Source organism: Nyctibius grandis, chromosome 27, assembly GCF_013368605.1.
Source record: "Nyctibius grandis isolate bNycGra1 chromosome 27, bNycGra1.pri, whole genome shotgun sequence".
NCBI lineage: Eukaryota > Metazoa > Chordata > Aves > Nyctibiiformes > Nyctibiidae > Nyctibius > Nyctibius grandis.
The window spans coordinates 930,576-952,967 of record NC_090684.1 but is presented as its reverse complement, the minus strand read 5'-3'; the positions used below and the strand labels follow the sequence as shown (position 1 = coordinate 952,967).

The 22,392-nt window shown below is 42.9% G+C and overlaps 1 protein-coding gene across 2 annotated transcripts in view; it reads right to left on the bottom strand.

Moving 5' to 3' along the window:
• Positions 1 to 5,525: 5,525 nt before the first annotated feature.
• Positions 5,526 to 22,392, bottom strand: part of KCND3 (potassium voltage-gated channel subfamily D member 3) — a 100,577-nt gene continuing 83,710 nt past the window's right edge. The window contains exons 3-7 of one of the 2 annotated variants that reach the window (XM_068419364.1): positions 18,569 to 18,670; positions 11,636 to 11,728; positions 8,885 to 8,941; positions 7,677 to 7,924; positions 5,526 to 5,730 (exon numbers count right to left, since the gene is read on the bottom strand). In XM_068419364.1, the coding sequence (XP_068275465.1) occupies positions 5,526 to 5,730; positions 7,677 to 7,924; positions 8,885 to 8,941; positions 11,636 to 11,728; positions 18,569 to 18,670 (705 nt within the window). The remainder of the gene's footprint in view (positions 5,731 to 7,676; positions 7,925 to 8,884; positions 8,942 to 11,635; positions 11,729 to 18,568; positions 18,671 to 22,392) is intronic. The other variant, XM_068419365.1, reaches the window with a different exon arrangement.

Below are 22,392 nucleotides of genomic sequence, written 5' to 3'. Positions count from 1 at the left end.
TTTCTGCATTCTGAACGTAAGTAGCAGTACTTTTCTGGTACACTTTCTCAAGAGTTCTCTATGGTATTTTGTAGGTGTTCATGAACTGAGCTTCACTTACTGAAAGAGGAGGTATTGAATTCTGTACAGCTTGTATAATTGGCAAAGAGAGGTGAAATGACTTCTTGGAGGTCACTTAGTGATTCATCAAGACTATCAGGAGTAGAACATAGGTTCCTGATGCTAACTCTCCTAGCTCTAATCAATGTGCACCTTGCCTTCTGTTTGCTTTTAAAGTTTTAGAAAGATGAAACCATTATGAAGATGGTCCATCATTAAATGTGCAGCCTAAAAACTTAAGCTCTGAAGTCATGTATCTAGTGCAGTTGCTTAAAGTGTTGGAGAAAAATAAGTGACTTTTTTTTTTAAATCAATTAAGATATATTTGGTGGGTAAATTATGTAGGAAAGGTGTATTCACCCAATTTTAAAAGCAGAATAAAGTCTTCAGTTCAAAGCTTCTGATGTTTGCAAGCCATGCATGAATGGTGACTTTGTAACTCTGCCATAGTCCAACACAGAAAAAATATTACAGGATCCAAGGGATGTTTGCAACGCATAAATTAAATGTGATTTTTAATATACTGAATTTGCTCTATAATACATGTAAGATACTACAAGTTTACAAGCTCTTTACTTAAAAAAAGCAAAATATTTGAAGAAACGTTGCTTTCTTTAGCTGGTATTAATCTGGTTTTCATGCACACCCCTTAAGCTGTCTAAACTAGAATGATAAACGATTTGCAGTACTGGTATATTACCAACAGTTTCAGGTTAAACAAGTAGCATTGATTCAAATTTTAGTATTTCTGGCAACAGTGAAGAAGGATGTATTTTGAATTACCTATTAACTTTATTCCACACTGAAGCCATGTGTGTTACTTAGTTTACCTTTTCCCCAGTTCACTTGTAACAATGATAATTATTTGACAAACAAAAGTAGTCTCTGGGATAAGAATTTTCTGTAGAAGGTTTTATATTCCTCTTATGCTTGTAGCTAACTTGCAGTGTGGAAAGGAGAATAATTTAACGTGGTGTGGGGGAGTATAATGGCAGCAAGAGAGGAAAAAATAAGGAAAGAATTATGGCTGAACAGCAGGGGGAAAATCCTTGACATTGAGATCTATTAGTCTGGAATAAGGTCTCCAGGGAAGCGGTGGGAGACCCTTGCTTGGAGAATTCTAAATCTAATCTAGGGAAAGCAATGCAATATATTGCAGTGGAGGATCTTGTGCTAGAGGAGGATGGATTACATTTTTTAATTCTTTAATTTTTATGTACCAAGATGTGTTATTTGGGGCCTCTTCTTTATGAGTGCCCTTAAGATTTTTAAGGAAAAGGAAAGTAAAAGGTGAATTTTAGGAAGAGTCAGTGTAAGGCAAAGCCTAAATGTGAAGGGTATTTCTCATCATTCTTTGCTAATTGGGTGAGAGTCCTTCTATTAGCAGCCCAATACCAGGTGAGAAGAGAGTAAATCTATTAATAGAATATGCTAAAAATCTGTGGAAATACTTTTCCCTCAGAAAAGGCTTTGGAAAGGAAACAAAATGCTTGGAAAAAGGTGTTGCTCCTTTGATATTTTTAATATTGCTTTATGAAAGACTCAAAAAAATAATCCCCTTCCACTTGCTTTTTGTACAAACAATCCATTTTTATATATTTTTTAATGAGCTTATCTAAAACTATAAAAAGTCACAAGGAATTAGGGGGAGGGAAAGGCTTTTGAAATGAACTGCCAACGTACTGTTGACATTTTGTTGAGCAGTCTTGCTAATCAGGCTGTTTTGTACCACCTGCCTTTCAGAAAGGGATCAGGACTAGAGCCTACCCATGTTTCTGGATGCTTCTCCCGGAGGTAGCCCACACCTGAAGAAGCCCGCTTCCATCTGCATCAGGAATGACCAGGATTGCAGGGGTATGTGCTGGTTTTTGTGTCTGTGTCAGTGTGTGTGTGTGGCCCTGGGCATGCATGGCAGTGGGGAAAGGGAGAGGGACGCTGGTAAGGCAGGCAGTACTGGGGACTGCTGGAGAGAATGGTCCAAATCCTTCAGTTAAAATTCTAGCTTAGGAATTTTCGGGATTGGCTTTGCTTTATCTCAGCAATGGTTTGTAAGTTGCTATTTATAAAGAGCCTTGCAGTTTAGTAAAGCTAATTGCCTCCCTTTGTTGTAGGAGTGTCTGTAGTGCAGTTCCCATGCTCTTCTGTGCAAATGCTTTCCCTTCTTCCCTGCATTTCACTTGCAGGGTGCTATGTTATGCCCTACCAACACTGACACGACGGCGATAGTCCTGTTTTTGCTGTTTCAATGGATGCACAGTGCTCTCATAATGAGGACGGGGCTGTGTTGGGTAATCCAGGGAGCTTTTGTACAAGCATATTTTCAAGTGCTTTTGGAAGCATTAGTCTATTTCAAATCAGTGTATAAAGGGAGCTAATGCCTCCGTTAAAAATATTTTAGCCCTGTCCTCTAGGCTCAGACTGCCTTAATTTTGTCTGTCTTTATCCTCTGGAAGTCTGTACTGAGGTACTGACTGCATGGGGTAGCACCTGCTAAGGTAATGGTAGAAGAGGCAAGCCATATATTTTTGAGCAAGGATAACAATGATTCCTCTTCCATGGAAGAGAACAAAGGCCATGGCTGCCTTGACAATCTGAGCCCAAGCAGCCACCCAGAAACCCCAAGGATGGCTTTCCTTACTTTTTTTTTTTTGCCTCTTAAAAATGCTGATTTTTTTTTTTCCAAAAAGCGTTTTGATTGATAGCAATTAAATGCACCAACAGTGCTTTAGACAAGGGCTGCCATGATTGCTATTTACAGATAAAGCAATGGGCCCAGAGAGAGGAAGTGGTTTGTTTACCACTCCACAGTAAATCAGGAATAAGAAAGGCAGCACCAAGAATCCGTGTTGAGTCCCTGACTCTTTGTAGTCATTTACTCCTGCCCATGGGAAGGAACACTGTACCCTGTTAGCACTGTAGCATTTAACCCTCGTTCTGTGCCAGTGTAAATGAGGTTGCAAGGTGGTAAGTGGTGGAGAGCAAGGCCTCTGATCTACAAGGGTGAGGGTGTTCAGATGGGGAGCAGGTGATGACGAGTAATGAAATTACAGCAAAGGAAAGATTAAATTAAAACATAAGAAAAACTCAATCATGGTAAGATTAACTGCAATATAACCTTCTACAGGAAGCAGTAAAGGCAGAGCATTTTCATCATTCAACAGGACTAAACATAGTTTTCAGTAACATATTACAGCACTGGAATAAATTGCTCTAAGCTGGTGCAGCTGCTGAAGGCTTAGCCGTAGCCCTAATATTCCTAGAATGTGGCAGGTTTCGAAGGAGGCTGTTGAATTAATGCATCAGCTGTCTGAGTGCACTCTGCAGACTAATAGATTAGGAGTGCTAACAAAGCGGATTGCTAGCTCATGTGTTTAAGTCAGCATGTAGGTCTATTTATCTACCTATACATGTATGTGTCTATTTATTTATATATGTTTATGTGTATATAAATATTACATCAGGATAGATTATGACAGATGGTAAAAAAAAGTCATCCCTTTGCTGAATCAGCCTCAAACATGCTTTGAGTAGTTTTTAACTCTAGTGTTGGTAAAATCACTGTTCAGAAACAGGACACTTGAAATGTTTCCTTATTATCTACAAGCTGTCGGGGGCCAGGTGCATCGCCGTTCGTGGGTGTGTGTAGGGCCTTGAAGAGGCATTTGTGCATGACTACAATAATTAGCCAGACAGTGTATGACAAGTGAAAAGGGGGGTGACTCTGTTCCTCACTCTGCCCTTCGTGGATCACACCTGTTATGAAAAGGGGACTCGAGAAAGGCAGAATGGAAGAAAAAAGTTACTCTTCTTAGCGGGGGGGAAAAATCAGTTATGTTCAGGGCTTTGTATTTCCTTACAATAAATCATTCCTAGAAGGATCTCAGAAAGAGGTGCTAGGACTGACCACAGCTTGGTTAGAAGTATTAACTTCTTGGCAGTACCACCCAGTGTTCCTTCAGTTTTTGGTTGGCTAGGAGTGCGTGACTTTTCCCAAACTAAGTGTAGAACTGCAAGAAGATGATGCTGTCTGTACCACACTTTATCAAATGTTTTCCAAACTCCAGTACTGCTCCCCCTTCTCAAGTGGATGCAAGCTGTAGATCCTGTGCTGGCACTGGAGAACTAAAATTGCTGACCTAGTCTACCCCTAAAATCAGTGCAACCCAGAAGCCATTGATGAGAAAACTGGAGCCTTAAGACTGTGGAAAAAGCCAAATACCTCTCTGTCCATGCAAGATATTTGGCTCCGGGGTTAATTATCAAGTATAGATCCAGACATTTTTTGGCTATTATTTACAATGGGTTGTATGTCCAGTGCTAGCAAAGAAATTTATATATAGAAAACAAAAATAAAAAAAGCATGGGCATACACTACAAGAAACCTCTGTCAGACTGACGAATGCTTGATGCAGTTGAGTTCAGTGCTTTCTCATTCTTTGCCATTTGTGTGTACAGTGTTAAAAAAGAGTTCTACCTTTTTTTTTTTCCTTTTTAAAAATACAGAACTGGTAGTCTAGTCACACTCTTACAAGTAAGTGGTAACAAAAATAGAAAGCAGATACCCATGTGGGACTAAAACTCTACTAAAGCCTGTCTCTTTTTTTTTTCCACAAATATGTTTTCACAGACAATAATTAGCAGACAAACACACTGTTTGCAATTGCACTGTATTGACTTAAAAGGCGGATACAAAATTGTCTAAATAAAGAATGCCATCCAGGGTGAAATAGTTGTGTGTGTGTGTGCGTGTGCACATGTATGTGTGACACATGCTTGTGTTTTCCTACTGTGCACCCAATCATGGAAACATGCTCTGCTCTTTGTAATTCAGTGTTGCTCTGATGTAGTTCTGCTGCACACTCGCACACACACACACAGAGGAATGGAAATAGATTTCTGTGACAGGTGGCTTCTTTGTCTAAATCTTTTTCTATAAAAGAAAAAAAATGTGAAATTTTAGTTGGTTTAAAGGTTCTGCTCCATGAAGAAAAAAATTTCACAAAATCCATTGTTTTTCACCTTTTCAGTCATTTCCTCATGAATAAATATTATCCATTAAAAACCTTTAAAAAGGTGCTGCGATACACAGTGTTATATTTCCGTTTTCTTTATTGACCCTCTCGTTGCCATGATGATTCTTTCCCTCCAGCCTCCGCAGGTGACTTTTGCCCTGTACCATGGCACAACAGGTGCTCTCCATGCAGGTTTTTCCTTTAACCAGCCTCTTCCTCCCTTTCCTAATCCTTCCTCAGTCCACAGCATGAATGGGAGTCTGAAGAAAGCTGCCTCGTTAGGTCTCCATTGCTAATTCGATGACAAAATGTCAGGTTGGTCCATCCAGGCACAATTTGCAGCAAGAAAGGAACATGGAGGTGTGGAGGGAGAGGGGCACTGGTCTTCCAGCCTCCTTCTGTGCATGAGACGTCTTACAAGGCAGAGACCTTGACTATGTTGCTTGTGGTGGTGGTGGAAATGTTCGTGGAGTGGCCGGGGCTGCTGGGCGGAGGCCTACTCTCGCCTTCTGGCGTGAGCGCCGGCGGTGTGGGGATGCTGATGATGGCTGTCGTTATCTGGGCAGTTTTGCAGTTCGGTCTCAGCCCATCATCTGATTTCATGTTGAGACTGGAACGACTAGAAAACAAATTTAGTGTTTGGCTTTTTTTTTAAAAACCGGACAGTAGAAAGGAGGATGGGAATGGTGGTTGTTCTTAATCAGTGTCTTATTCGTCTGAACTAAGGGCACTGAAATATTCAGAAGACTCCACTTATATGTTCCCCACAGTTCCTGCAAGGCATCATTTATTTCTACCCGGATTACACTAAGCTTCTTAAAATATTCCCCCTGGTTAGGATTCAGCTTTTCACAGGGCAAATCGTTCTATGTTTCCATTTCATTCTTACATAATTCTACTTTAATTAAGAGGACATCTAAATATACTGTCCTGTGTACTGTATCTTTTCAGAGCACAGGTAGTTCTTTCTGAGAAAGAGATGTTGTCTTCCTTGCATTTCAAATGCCTCTTTCAAATTCACTGTCCCTTGATCTTTTCTATTTTTTTCATCTCTCTGCAGTAGTTTCAAGGGTCTGGCAGCTGGGAGCATTCTTATTAGATCTGCATCAATTGCATCCTATAATTAATTACAGAGGGAAAATGATAGGTTGATTTCTGTGCATCTGCACAGCTACAGGAGTCTGCTATTACCAGCCCAACATGTTCATTTTAAACACAAGGCCTGTCCTTTTAAAATGTAAAGCTCCCAGTTGGAAAGCTATTGCTGTTGTTATCTCAGAGTGACTCACCAAGAGGATGTTTCTTGGTCGCTCAAGCATCCCAAGAGCACAGCAGAACCCATTCTGCTCCCCCGTTGCCTCAGTCACAAGCTGAGAGTGGGGCAGGCTTAGGGACTGGGTGGTTCTGCCGGTGGTAACCAGTACACCCAGTTAGTTGCATTCCACATGAAGAACAACTTAAAAGCTTTTTTCTCTCTCCATTCTTACACAGTTTGGTAAGGAAGTGAAGTAACGAACAGTGTTGACATTTAAAATATCACTGGCATCTGATTTAGCACCCACTGAAACAGGCAGAATAGCTGACATTCCCCTGAACTACTGTTTCAGGTGCTGGTTTCAGCTATTGTAACCTTGAAACTGCAATAGCCAGAGACTTGTTTTGTGCTTATTCATCCATAATTCATTCTCTGAAATGCCCTTCTGACTTCACCCTGGCACAAAGTAATCGCTTGCTGCCCTAAAGGCAGCTTTGTTTCAGTTTCTAGATCCCTTTGATAGGAGTGGGGAGGTGTAGAATGGTAAGTTCAAAAAGAGCCCAGTGCACAAGAAGCTTAATGGGCTGGTGGGGATTTAGAAAGTAATTTAATATTTGCAAGAAAGATATGGTGAAGAAATGATTTTTTTTCAGCAAGTTATGTATAAAATGAAAATTTCAAAATTTTCTATTGAGACACTTCTTCACCTGTGTCACTAATGGCTTTTTAGGTGGCAGCTACTAAGACACCATTGTGAAATTCCTCCTTATTTGTTTCCCAGTGATGCTTGATGGTTACAGTTGTGATTTAGACTTTTGGACAATGAAAATCAGTGAAGTGGTTGTCCCTGGTGGACCATGTCAGTGTGTACAGCTCTCCAACAGCTTTTGCTGACAGACACTGATCAGCCAGTTGTCTTTGCCTTCTCCCAGTAAGTACTTGGAAGTACTGGGCTATCTGGGAGGTGGGCTGTGGAGTAGTCCTGAGGCAGCTTTGGTGAGTGGCTCACAACTGGGAACTGCTGGCTCCTGCCTGTGTGATTAGCACTTCATAGGCAGGTTTCAGCTGGAATTCATTCTTCTGTGTCCAGTCTGGCCGGAGGAGGGCTGCACTAGCGTCTGACCTGGTTCTTCCTGGAACAGCTCAGAGCCGCTTTCCTTGGGTTGTCATTAGAAGGAGGGAAACAAAGATGCTCCCAGCACTAGACCCCTCTCCCTGGCTGGAGAACAGGCCTGCAAGAATGTTCAGTTGGATAATGCACTTCAGAAGTTTGCATGCAGTAGTTAGCATGAAGAGCCTACTTACTGTACCTTGTTGTAAGTGAGGGCTGCTCACTGCACTGGATGTGGATGGTGCTGAGCTCCTGCATACTCCGGAGGCGAGTGGCTGGTACACTGGAGTTGGGAAGGTGGGTGGTCTTCTTGTTACGGCGAGAGCAGCAGGAGGTGGTCAGTCCGTGGTGACTTGACAAGGAGGGGCTCCGAGAAGAAGGATAGTTTTGCATTGAGCTCTCCATGCAGTTCTGCTCGAACAGTTGCTCATCTATGAACTCGTGGTTCTGGCAGGGAGAAGAATAGTGCCGTTACTCTCTGGTGACACCAACAGCTTTGGCCCAATAGCAGTTTGTTTTCAACGGCACCTTTTGCTAGGTTGGTGGGATGTGTCAGCCCCTTGTCCGTGTAAGAAGCTCTCTGCCTCTGTGCCTGAAAATATTGGTACTAGGCAGATCTTTAAAAGAAATGACTCTGCCCTTCCACTCACTGCAACCAAGAGAAGATTTTGCTCTCTTGAATTACTAGGGGAATAAAGGCAACTGTTGCAGTGACAAAAGCATGATCATGTATCAATGCTGCCTTGCTTGTGTAGTCTGAGATGGTTAATACATTGTGTTCAAATTTCATTTCATTTTTGTGACTGGATTCCAGAAGTGGCTTCAAAAAGTCTGCAATGCCATGTGGTTATGAAACCCCAGAGGAGATTTAGGCTCCTTTTTTTTGTCCACAAGGACAGGATTGTATTGTATTTGGATTACCATCCTGACATATAGCTTAATTGCAGGATGTTGCTGGTATTGGCTATTGGGTGCAAAGCATACCTGCAGTTCATTGGGTGCTGTTAGCTGAGTGGAAATAAACGTGGCAGGTGAGAGTGGGAAGTGTATAGGGGAAGGAAATTCAGAAAGCTGATTCTGTAAAGAGTTTTTGTCCTAAAGAACAAGGAATCCTGAAAGAAAGAACTCTTAAGTGCATCTATGAACACCCAAGTAATTCTAGTGAACATACTTTATCCAGTCCCTGTCAGCATCAGAAAGGATGGGAAACAAAAGCAACCATGGTGAAGGCAGCCATCGGTTTTCATTGGAACAACTAACAGCTCTCACAGGAAACGAGCACGGGATAGCCAAGAGCCACGTGCACAAACTCCCAAGGACAAGACCAGGAATGAGAAGGGAAGCAAACACTCTCCAGACACGTCACAGAGACCATAGAGAAAACAGATTGAATTAAAAAGGAAATACCTTGATGGTGGAAGTTCGTACAGATAACAGGGGATCATCCACAAGATAGGACAATCCCTACGGGACAACATGCCAACAGAAGATAAAAACACAATTGATTGTCCATTCTGGCATTCAGAAGTTTAGTCCCAGCATTGCATCTATTGCCTCAGCATTCCAGGTGGCTCGCTCAAGTTTGAATGGGCAACCGGACCTTCTCTTCACCAAACCTTTCCTGAATCAGACCTCTTTGTTCCTTCCTTCTCACACTTGGGCTTTTTAATGTTATGTTCTTGGAAACAGAACAAAACTGGCAGCAACTTTATTACTTTGATGTTTTGAGAGCCAAAGGCAAAGGAAAACAAAGTTTTCAGCTGCTGATTCACAAGTAACGAATTGGAATTGTATTGCCATTGGGTCACCACTGGAGATGGGTTTTGATCATACTCTGTGGGAACACAGAAGAAAGGTTTGGGTTGAAGGACTGGATTTGATGCACTCAGCATTCAGAGAAAACATGGCATGTGAACGTCCATACTCCATCTGGGAGTTGGAACGAGTGGAAAAAATCTCCTTTTGTTTGAGCAAACTCCATCTGTTGAGTTAATATGATAAAGTAACCGCTGTTCTGGCAGCTAGAAGTACTTTGGGGTCTCTTTGTCATCTGACACACCAGATTTGTGAGCCATTCACAGCCATTCAGTTGTGAGGCTGTATGCTAGTGACGACTGCAAGTACCATGATGATAAATTATGTACTTTTAGAATCCTGCCTTGTTTAAGGAAAGGTGAATTGCCCATTGAAACAAGTTTGCGACCATGGTACATTCCTCATTCCATTCCTGCAACTTGGTCACAAAATGACTCTTTAGTATTTAAAAATTCTTTTACTACGATTTAAATTTTTGTGAGAACTGTTGTATAGTATTTTAATAGATTATGTGAACTATAGAATTTCCACACAAGCTGATTGAACTGTTTTGGTTGATAATTTCAGACCAGAATCCAAACGTGCTACATGATTTCATGCACCATCATGGTAATAACTGGCTGAAAAATGGGGGAAAACCCACATTAAATATTGTGCAGATTCTCCCTCTAGGTTTTAATCAAAATTCAAAGTATCACTGTTATTGCCATTCTTTGCTGAAAAAAGCAATGTTTGGAACATTTTCATCCACTGAGACTCACTGTCTGAGCAGGCTTGCATGCTGGAGGCAGTCTGGCTTTGTTAGTGAGGTAGGCTAATGCATCCACAAACATTAATTCCAGCACCCCAACTGGCTCATCAGTAATGCAGCTCCCAGGGGTGTCCACCCGCCCTGTGTGGAGGTCAGAATTTCTATAAGCCTTTACGAAGTCAGGGCCTTACCGGGGCAGACCCTGGAAGCAGGGCTGTCAGCTTTTGTTTGCTTCAGGCAATTTGTTAAAGTTTCCAAATGAAAGTATTCTTGAGAAATGTGGGTCATAGTAGTGAAGCTTTGAAGCATAAAGTTCTAAACTAAAGAGTCAGATTGTGAAATATCTGCTTGTTAAGTAACATCCAAAATTGCTAGAAATAAAGGCAAGATGAGTCTTATAAATTCAGTAGTCATTGATACAGGAAGAATCAGTTCACTGTCCTTGGAGTGTGACCTTTATAGCTCATTGTGATGAACCAGCTGGACTCAGCGGGTCACTGTCATTAACCAGTCATCATCTTCCAGTGTATCGCTGAAGCCTAAGTGGGGTTATTCCAGCATAAGCCAAACTATGGAAGTGAAGGTGATTTATCTAAAAGAAAGCTCTTGCAAGTCAGAAATCAAAAGTACATCTGGTGATGGATGCAGATAGAAAAAGGCATGAATATTTCAAGTGTTAACCTCTCTTCATTTTTTTCTAGAATGAATCATGGTATAGATAATGTGTTCCTTTACTGCAGAACCTTTTATATAAACCTGGAAGTAAAACATATGTATCAAATAAATATCTGAAATGTTCCAAGAGACTTCTGCATGCAGAATCACTTAATGAAAAATAAAATTCTCACTCCAACACCTTACATGACACGAACAGAAAAGTCGTGGTAGAGAAACTGCCTGACTGGCTTTGAGATAAATTGCCTGCTCTTGTAACCAGAACTGGAGTGAGAAAAGATATGTGCAGCCTTTAAACCCATTAATGGAGTTCATCTGCTCTGTGCCACATAAAGGGCTAAAGGTTATTTTTTCCAGCCTCTTGGCACTGGTGACCAGGTTGTAGTTTGGAGTCACTGGCAGCAGCTTCCTCCTCTTAAGGTGGCAGAACTGTCCTTTATTACTAATTAGCACAAGCGATGAGTGTGTATGATGTGTGACTGACAGCACAGGACAAATGCAGTATAGTTCTCTTTCAGAAGCACTGAAAAAATTAAACTTAATGTACTTGTTTATAGTAATGTAAACTTGTTTATAGGATCTCCCTAACCCCACGCTGAAAAGATATTTGCATTCAAGTGAACCTGACTGAGCAACCTGGTCCTGACTTTGTGCTGGTGTACATGAGTGTGGAGTAGCAGATAATCACATCTTTATCCCTTTGCACAGTAATTATTTTTTATTTTAAAGAAGACAGTGAAATAAAGTGCATTTATCCCACTGCAGAATATTCTTGTAGGCTTGAGTGTTTTGTAGGTCTACTGAGTATGTCTAACCGAGTGCCCCTTCAGAGCACCTGTGTGCACGTCTGTTCCATGGGAAGCCTGGGCCAGGCACAAAGACCCAGTAAGATGTAAAAGGATTGTGTTGCTACTTACGGTTGTTTTTTCCAGGCAGTGCAGCAGGTGGTGATGTTGGCTTTCAATTAAGGAGGTGCCTTTAGTCATATGCTGTTCATCTTCAGTGGATCCCTAAATAGCCAGAAAAGGGGGGGAGAGGGGGAACGAAAACCCAAACCAGGTGTAAAACCGTGAAACAAACAGAACTATCAGCATTAGCTTTCTCAGGGATAAGGATAACAATTTCAGTGTTGCCAGCTCTCGGGTTTTTCTCATGACTCTTACGAGGTTACCTCATTTTTTTTCTTAACGATTTGGCTTGTAAACTCGGGCAGGGAGCTCAGCTGTGGTTCAACACCAGCGTGTTTCTAGCCATTTTGTAGCTGTGGAGGAAACCTGGGAAATATTGTTTGACATATGATGTCAAGGCTCAGGAACCAGATGGTAAAGGAAAAAAAAGAACCTGTGCTGTTTTATTTTTCAAAAAAACATTAAGACTTTTAAGCTTGACATGACCTTTGGATGCCAATGGATGTACCCTGAGCTCTGGTCTCTGTTAGCAGATAAAACACAAGCTGTCTTTCTTTCGCTGAGCCGAAGGCCTGGCTCTGCCTGACCTTCAGGGCTGGGCAGAGCTGGGCCTGTTGGAACGTGCATGTGTTACTGCCAAAGCCTCCTGAGTCATGGCTGCACACCAGATCAAAAAACGTGAGTCCAGGCTTCACCTCTTGGACTTTGTAATGCTGTTTCTAGAGACAGGACTCCTGGCTCTGCCTCTCCTCTTCACGGGCATGACCTGTTGTTTTCCACCCTTTGTACCCGCAGTGTATCCAAAGGGGGCTGCTCTTTCCCCGTGTCAGTGTACGTGGTTGTTGGTGGGGAGTTTACAGCAGGTCTTGAGGACTGGGTTCAGTGCAACCTGAAGGTGTGTAACCCCTCCTGTGGTGAAGCCCTCTTTGAAAGGCGGGCACTACTTAGGTAAGAGTTAATATATATATAAATCATTCTGTTCAAGTGTATGGCAAATGAAGAAGCATTGTGCAGCAGTGGCAAAGGGTTTATGTTCACATGAAGTGTGGCAGCAGTTCCCTAGGAGGAGGAAGGTCCCATCTTCATTAGTTTCTTACGGCTTGTGGCTTTCACTCAGTAGAATGGCTTCCTGTGATTTATGTTTTGGTAACACAATGCCCAGGACCCTGTGAACTGACCAGGAACACCCTTGCACATCACTTAGCACAAGAACAGAACAAGGCAAGCCTGTTTCGAAGGCATCACGATCCAGATACTCGACTCATGGTACAGCAACACTTGTACAATTGGGGACCAGCTTTCCCCTGTTTCCCCTGGGTACTCAAACTGCTGAAATGTGGCTAACAAATTTGGAAGCTAATTCAGAGAGTAGGGTGTGTCAAGCAAGCAGCCTGTGCCAGCTGGGAAGGGATTGGGTACAGCTGAGAGTATTTAGGGTGGAAAACTATTTAAAGGAGTGGTCCTACCTAGGAAGAGTTGAGGGGATGAACTGGTCGTGGCACATCTATTTGAGGACGCTGGCTTGGAAAGACTTTTCGGGGTACTTTTGGTGGTGGTTCTCAGCTTCTATATCAGGTATGTGTGTGTGTGTGTGTGTGGTGATTTGGGGAAGAGACTGCTCAGACTGCAGTGATATTAATGATTAGGATAAGCTACAGATCTTGGACCGATTTCTGTGCTTTTATTAAGCTGAGGGGCTTGATTTGCTTGAAACAGCTGAAATAAAAATTGATAGGAGGTTAGGAGCTTGAGTTCAGAATGTGTGTAATGTTTTGCTCATGCAGAAATCTTGGCCATCAAGCATTTATCAAAACTGCAGTGGGCTAATTTAGTCAACTTGGGTGCAGGGGGAGAAATGCAGTACTCTGTGGTTTTGATTTCTGCACTGTATCAGTGAATCAGATGCTTACATTCCTTAAAATACAGCATGTCACTCACCCTATGAACGGATGATCAGATACGCCTCAGAAATGGAAGGAAAAGAAGCAACAGGGGTTTGTTAGAGTTTCTGTGCTATTTGAGAGTCAGGATTATTTTTCTCACTTTGTTCTGTGGTGGTAGATTTAAAATCTGGGTTGTTAAGCGTGTTCTCTTACTACTACTCCTTAAGCTCCTAATCTTGAAACTGTGATTTTGTGACACATTAACCTGTGTGTGTCTTTGATGACTAGCATTTTCAAAGACAATTGCATGCATTAAAATGGCAATTAGGTGTTGTAAAATGTTTCCCTGTGCTCCATAAGTAAGGAGTGCCTGGTGTCTTCTGTAATGCCTAGATCTGAAAGTCAAAGACTGATGTGCGTGGCTTGAATCTCTGCTTAGGCGTGAAACAGCAGTGGCTAGCTGTTGAAGAGAGAAAATGGTTGGGATGGGAGACACGGCAGAACGTCTTGGGGGGAGTGCCGAGATGATGTCTGTTGCTCAAGGGGAAAAATTCAACTCTGCTTAAAGCATTGCTTTTAAATACACCCATGTGTCCCAGTGATTCACTGCAAGTGTGTGTTCTAGATGCCTTTTCCAGGATGGTGCTGTAATCCTTAAGTGAAGGAACAACTCTGTTTCCGACAGATGCAAAACATAGCTGAACCGGTGCATTAAGAAAGCTGACTTACTGTACACAGAATTAATAGATTCCTATGGGAATGCATCTTAGGCGGGTTATGGATTTTTTTGTTGCTGTTGTTTTGGAAGATGGAGCATTCCCAGAAGTATTTTTAGAAGTGGCCTAAAAAACCGAGTTCCATTTTTCTTATTAGCAATCCTCCTGGTGAGCTAACACATCAAGCAGGTCCTGTTCATACCCTGCTGAGATTACTGACTCTGCTGAAGTCTGTGTTGGAGTATTTCCCAAGGTCCTTGCAAGCCCTAAAGCAAATATGATGCTGCACTAAAACAGAGGAAAAAGAGAGAGAAAGAGCACATATTGCAAACAGCATCTTTTTATGAGGATTTGCTTGAGAGCAAGTCTAAATGGAATGTGAAAGCAAAGACAGAGCTTCCATACCTCTGGCAGAAGACCTAAGCCAATTGTTAAATTTGGCAGCACAACTTAGTCTCTCCCTCTGCCTCCCGTCCCGGGGCTAGGCTTGCTGCTGATGGAAGTGGATTGAGGGATGGCAGCGACCAGGAATAAAGTGTAGCATCAGTGCACATGGCAATTACCTTATCTTCCTTTCGCTTTTTCTTCAGTCTGCTCAATGTGTTCAGAAACAAAGAGGATGCAACTACTGAGAACGTCCTAGCCTGCGAATTAAGAATTAGATCTGCAGGAATTACTGCCCTAGGACAGTGAGAGTGCCAGCACTGCACAAATGCTTGGCATTGTGATGGTACTGTTGAGGAATGCATACCTATAGAGATTGCCTCGGTGGTACCTATGTTACTGCAGGCAAACAAAATCTGTGTCCTCATTAGAAGAGCCTGGCTGTAATGAAAAAAGCTGGGTGGGGGGAGGTAGAGGAGAGGAGATGGTTTGCTTTTTGAGCTGGGATGCCAGTTTTGCAAGGATTTGATGCCAGCTACCATTCAGTGTGTTCTTGGAAGACATTCACTGAGCTGCTGCTTGCTTGGAGGGAGACTGAAACACCCTGTAGTGTCAGTTCTGAAATCCAAAATACTTCCATTTTACCTCTTCTAGTTAGTGCTTCAGCATGCAAAATTGGGTGCTGGTGAACTGAGATGAACTGGTTCAGTGGTTAGACTGTCCCTTCCCATGAGGAGGGCTATAAAGCTTATCTATGGCTAAGCAGGGTCTGCTTGTGAAAAGGCACAGGACCTCACTACCTACTGTTCCTGGGATATACACCTCCTAGCATTTTAGCTAAAAGGGAATTTCAGCTAGCAGTACAAGGAGATTAACACTAAGAGGATATGTAGGCTGCTGCCATGGGAAGAAGCTCACCATCCCTTGAGCACTTCTGACATAAAACCCACTAAAAATCTCTCGAAATGAGGAGAAAACAGTCTGAGTACTTTGTGTCTAGATGGTAAATGCAAAATGCCACAAATCACGTGTTTCTGAAGCAAGAGTCTGTATCCTTGCTGGGAGCAGAACTCCTTCCTGCTGCTGTCCTTGGATAAATCCTGTTCGTTGCTTTTTCTTTACTTTGATACAAGGCTACAGGCTGAAGACATGCTGTTCCCTTGAAAGATGGTGTCAGTGTATTCATTCTGCTGCTAATGAAAGGACATTCTGGCACATGTTCCGGAATCTCGAACAGTCCTTATTTCTCAATTTATTAGTTTGACTGCAGAGCCACAGCCAGGGTATGTTCTGGGGCAGTTGTTTTCCTCGGGTAAACCCTCAAGGTGTCAGACTGCAGGGCAATCTGCTGGGCACTTGTAAACAATTATACGTTGATCGCAGTACTGTGTGACTGCTAATGATGGAAGTGGTGATATCTAGTCATGGCCATATAGTAATTGCAGTTGGAATTACTGCTGGGTAGCAAACCAGCCCTATGGCAATCTGGCTACGTGAAGTCCATTAAAGTTAGCATGAGTCCTGGGCAAGGTATCAAAATGGGATGTGTACCTGACCAGTGAAGCAGTTTGATACTAATTTGACTGACGGATGTGCACAGTATATAGATAATATTTTGGTCCCTAATATAGCAACTACGTCACATTCCTTCTTATTTTTACAGCTTAAAAGACTTGGCTGGCTAGACTATGCTGTCATTCACATTTTGTACTCCTTAAGAATAGTTTGTTCTCCTGCCATAAAATGAAAGGATGTAAAATCTTGCCTTGTGGAGTTAAAACGGTCATGTATACCTTTACAACAAAGGATGTTCTGTAATTAATTAATGCCACTACCTGTGGAGAGACATGTCTCGGTTCTTGATTCAAGTATGAGGCTAGTCCTCAGGTAGTCCAAGATCATTTCCTGGTGGTTGTGCAGATGCCAGGCATGGCTTTGGCAAGTTTCTTATTTTAATAAATGATATTCCCATATGTCACAGGTAGAGGGTAATTCTTCCTTCCCTGTACCCTTTGCTTTTGACTATTTCAACAGGACATTCCTTAGGGTGGGGATATTTTCTTACGAAGTATTAATACAAATGTACACAATATTCAGTGCTTTTCAAAGTAGGATTTGTGGCTCTTACTGGGCTATGGGGGAGTCATGTTAGCATTTAGGGCTATAAGCCCACCAGAAAGCAAGTTGCACTCAGAAAAGCTTGTGAAGGCCTGCTCTAGGTGCTACTATAGATCTAAATTTAGTTATTAACGGATAAAAAAAATCCTCTGGAACCTCTTTAGAAATGTTTTTGTTTTCCTTCCTGTGTCTACAGTAGCTTTGTAGCCAACAAAATGACCCTTCTTCCACTTATTTTTTGGGCGAGGGCCAGGAAATGAACCCATTCAGCCAAATATTTCTCTCAACCTCATGCATTTTGGACTTAAGCATTGGTGCGTCAGCTGCTCTTCCGTGAGCGGTCTTGGCAGGGAGTTTTGGTTGACAAGAGAAGTGAGGAGGTTCTTGTTGGGATGACAGGATGGAAGATCAAGTGCAAAATGAGTGTCCCTGCTGGGCTCTTCTGGCATTTTTAAAAACTAGAAGTCTAAAGCTCGAAAGGAATTTTAAAATTTGTAGTCGAATTTTTGCATGTTCCTGGGTAATGAAGTAGCAGAACCTCTGCTGAGCTGGCATCCCAGTCCCGAGCCTTTCCTCTGTGGGGATAAGGCTCTGGACTAGGTGTGACCAGTCTTCCTGGTCTCTCATATTCTTGATAAAGAAACTTTTCTTGAACTGCTCAACAACAACATATGGTTCAAGAAACAGATTTTCTGAGTGTCGCTGCCTTTCGCAGAGCAGGAGACAACGTTAGACGTGTAGCCAGAAGGATCAAACTTGTTTTGGAGGGGAGAACAGAAACTGATCTGTGCTTCCTACCTTTCAAACCTGTACTTCATGTGAAGTGTTTTTGTAGAGTCTGTTTAAAAACTGTTCCGGTTGTAAAGGGCCAGATTCCTCTGTCAGTCTGCACTGAGTAGCATCCTACACGCAAAATAAGGTGCTGTGCAATTTCGCTCTGCATGCTGTACCCACTGAGCCTGGGTAGGAGTGGGCTCGGGTCCTAGTGAGCAGCTTTCACCATGAGCTGAAAAGGTTTTTCAGCTTTGATTTCACAAACGCAAGGATATGTGCCAGGGAGAATAGTAGACGTTTGAAGGATTAGACGCCCAGTAAGGATGCACAAACAAGTGCTGGGTGGCTCTGTGGCTCAATTAAGCATTCTTCATCTCGCTCTTTGCTCCCCGTGTGCACGGAAGGCTGATTTATTTGAAATGAAATCCATGAAAAGTGCTAATACCTGCTCTGGTGTTGATCAGGCTTAATGTAATAACCTCCTCTCATTTTCGCTGATTCTGCTGAGCAATCTGACGCACTTAAAACTTTTCTTCTCATGAATAGCTGGTATTAGCCTTCGGAGGCCTTTCTGTTAAAAATAAACCCACCACCAAACTGCCTGAAACAGGAGCTAGGGAATATTTTCTTGTCCTGTTGGGCATGATCAGATAGTCCATATTGGAGGGAGACTCTTGAAAAATAAATAACTGTATGTTGAAAGAGAATGGATATTTATAGTGTGGGTAGACCCAGTACAGCTCCATCGCACACAGAGCTTCGAGGGAGCCGTGAACCTGATCGTTGGTGGAAGGTCAGATCCTTTCCTAGCTCAAGGAGGAGCCCAAGGAAGCTTTTTCCTCCCATCCAGTCTTGCAGCTGGATTCCAGCTGTCCCTCCACACGGCACATACAGTACATGAGAGCGTAATTATAGCATAACGCCATTCCATGTGTGAGGCTGCCACCCTGGCTAATGAGCAATTAGGTGGCAATGGAGAGAGGGAGGGAGGGAGCCCAGGGAGAGGAGTGGGAATAGGGAGCTTCTCAGACTCTGTGGAAGGAGATATTTATTGCCTCTGCACTCACCGTCAGCTCGAGGGCTTCGTTCAGGAGGCCGTTGCGCTTGCTGTGGAGGTAAGCGTTGGAGCTGCCCGTTTTGGCCACTCGAATCCTCGCAAGCCGGGCTTTCTGTGAAGAAGGCAAACAAGCTGAAGTTACACCTTGGTGCACCAAGTGGTCGGTCCTGTGCTGGCAATACCAGGAGGAAGGAAATTTCGGGTTCTCCTTGTACTTGAAAAGGCCTGGGGGTGAAATACAAGGGATGCGCGGGCAGGACAAGGTGCTGTTGAGGACAGCTAGCACAGGCCTGTCTCCAGGAGTCGGATGAGTACGTATGTCTGAAGAACATATTCTGCCACAGAGCATTAATGGCCTTTCTGGAGATAAGAAAGGGGGTCCTGCAGATTTGTTTATCCTTTCAAAAGTTAATAGTAATTTTTTTTGGGTGAGACGCACAGCAACTAGAGACACTTGTCTTGGACGTGTTCCTGGCACAGGAGGACTGTGTGGCTGTATGTGATCTAGCGGTGTGTCCCTGCTCTGCACGTGGGTTGCTTTCGTGGCTCACCTTCTCTCTGACGTGCGTGGTTGTTTAATCCTCTCTTTATCTTTTAGCTCTGTGCTCTGACATCTGTGGTGTCACTTGCTCTGCTTGTACTGCAGCTAGCGTGGTGGCACCCGGTCCCCAGGGATGGTGGAGATGCTGCTGCAGTACCAGTGGCTAGTAACAGGCCACTGCTCAATTCAGAGGGAGGAGAGCCAAGAGGGAGGTTTGGTAACTTGTTCCACTTACCAGTCAAGTAGCATAGGTTGTTAATTTAATATTGGGAAATGCTAATGAAAAAGTCTACGTTCATCATCCTGCAGTAGGGAGAGGCACCATATTTGTTCCTTCTGTCTTCTGCAATGGCAGTACTATTTATTAATTTTGATATCTGATAATATAATACTCTGTCCAAAAATATGCATCTCTTGACAAACTGACAGAAGTCACTCTGCAACAACACAGATGTTCAACTCTTCTCATTTTTATTTATCCCTGACCTTCCTGATCTCCGGGTGGACAAGTTAAATGATAAAAACCAGTCCAGAATAAAGCAAGCAAGAAAAACTAATAAGGCCCTCTTCCTTTTTAATCACACAGTTTTTAGTGTTTCAGTTCTTCTTTTCAATTGTTGCCTGCTTCTCTGTCAAGTGCTGATTTGCCTTTTTCTTTTCTGCTGTTAATTTATGACTCAAACACCATTAAAAGTAAATACATGAAATAGCTGTGACTATTAAAAAATAATTACATTGTGCTGTATTTTAAAATGCTGCATAATCTTTTAAATAACACAGAACTCGTGATTTTCCTTTCTAATTAGAGGTTCTAATGGGTATACACTGTAGGAAGAGTAAAGCCAAGAGGCAAATATCTGTAGTGGGTCCAAAGAGTGTAGTAATTCCAGGAGCTCTATTACCGTACATGCGTGAGTGACTCTGGCCCTCAATATTTGAAAGATTTACTTAACCTTAAGAGCTTCTGCTTAAGCAGACGATTTCTCAGGCAAAGACATGTACAGGACACTAGTTGGCAGCTTTAATTAGGTGACACAAGCTATGACCAGTCTGAAAAATAGGTCGTCTTTTGACACCCCAAAATGAGGACATCCAAAATTGACTTTCTTTGCTATACTTCACCTAGATTTCATTGTCCCATTTTAACATTAAGATTCCAAGTTAGTATATGAGGGTGAAATCTCTGGCGAAGCTCTGTACTGGGGCTGAGGTACCTCCCAGGGCTGTCTGGTCACCCTGTGAAAGGGGCACGAGTTGTATTTGCAAGACACAGACTGAGGATACAACAGGAAAATGAAATTGGATCTTCAGTTTTTCTGAAGACTCTCCCCAGACTGCTGTGTTGCTCTAGGCCCTGAATAAGACCGGCCTGAGACTAGTCTGGAACAAATGCAGAGACTACTGCTATTGAAGATGCGTTATGGGGAGAGAGCAGGGGATAAGGGACTGAGGGATATTCCATTTCCCAGTTACATGGCATTGTCTCTCTGTTCCTGTTAATTACATTTCCATTAAATTACTACTTCCATTTGCAAGTATATGACTTTCCTTACTTTTTGCAGTTATCTTATCTCTTCCATAATCAGGACTGGATATTGGATCCAGTGATGGTCTTTACAGTGAGGCTCTGATGGCAACCGCAGAAGAGTTCCACTTCCTTTCTTTGCTTGACAAAATATCAGCTCCTTTGCTGCAGGAATTACGAGAGTCCCCCGACTTACCCACCTCACCTGCAGCAGGAAAGGTTTCATCCTCATCTTCAGTTCAGTCAGTTGTTAAAGTGGGTTCAGTCTTAGGCTCTTCTAATGAGCATTATTCCCTTTGCCTCCAGGCTAGCAGGGGATCAAATATTAATAGCTGTACTCCACATGGACTGGAGATGGTTCGTTTCTGAGGTCTGTTCTCTTTTCTTCTTTGAAACAGGGCCACTAGCTATCTAAATAATTAAGCCCCATAGCTTTTGTAGTTTAGAACAGACACTGTTATTTTAAAAAGCGTCAGTGGGGCAGGACAGAACTTAATCCTATTCTCCGTACACAAAAGGCTGTCTAGGATAGTCACATCGCCTAACTCTGTACCCTTATCGTGATTAAATTTGGTAGATATCTTGATTAACTCAGCTAGAGAAGTTAATTAAAATAGGTGCCTAAAATTTCTTTGACCCTCCAGACAGTTTCCCACATTGCACTAGAAACAACTCTAAAACCACAGCTCATGTTTTTATGTGAAAGTCTGTGTGTAACTGTGCATTATTTGGAAAGCTTCTCTACCCCGTGACGCAGGCGTTACTAGGTGTACGCGGGATGCAGTGCTTTGATCATGCCTGACAGGAACGGAGGGTTTAAGAGCAGCAGAGCACTCCCCTCTGGCATCTGCAGCAGAGGTTTGACACTGCTTTATGTGACTGAGGACGTGAAGGGCACCTGGCAGCAGTGTGAGACTCGGGGCACAGCGTGGCAGCGGGTAAAAGCTGGCCGGTTCAGTGGAGTTTTGTGGTCTCTGTTGGAGTGCATTGGCCAGCGGCAGAGGTACGCTTTGGCAGATCAGCTGAAGAGTAAGTTAGAGAGGCAAAAGCCTTGCACTTAGGGCACCCCACACATGCTTTGAAGCAGCAGTGTTTTGCAGGGAACTGCTGTGTACTGTCACATATTTTGCTGTCAGAAGCCTAGAGAATTAGGCTGATGGGGTCTTCCAGATTCTGCCAGTTTTTAACACGTGTGGGTATGGTTCTGTCATCCCTGTCCTGCAGAGCTTAGTACTTCTGGTCTGCAGAACAGAAGACAGACAAGTGGAGGACCATGTTTTTTTGGCCACCTGCTGTAACTGTCTTTGGGGAGGGATAGCTGTCTTCTGCGTCTTATCCCACAAATATGACAGACTAGAGGTCATCAGGGCCAGGCCTGAGATCACTGTTACTGAATATAACCCCTGCACAGAGAGTCTAAAAAAGGAAAAGAAAACGGCACACTGTGTCTGCATGTGGAGTGGTAAGAGGAGTTGCTAGGAAACCACAGGATCTCAAAATGCATATGACCTAATCTGGAAGATAATTTATATGATGAAAATAATAATACTAATGACAGCCACTTACAGGTTAGAATGATTAATTTGGTTATCTTGGAGCCCACGTGTTCCTGAGAGCAGGATGGAAGGCAGGTCTTGATAACTTCTGTCTCCTTACTGCTTTTTAAGAAACTGGAGGCTCAGAATAAGCAGGACGGGCAGTGAGCCGTGTACGCGAGGTACGGTGGCGAGGATGATGTAAGTGGCTATCAGCATCCTGGGTATCTACA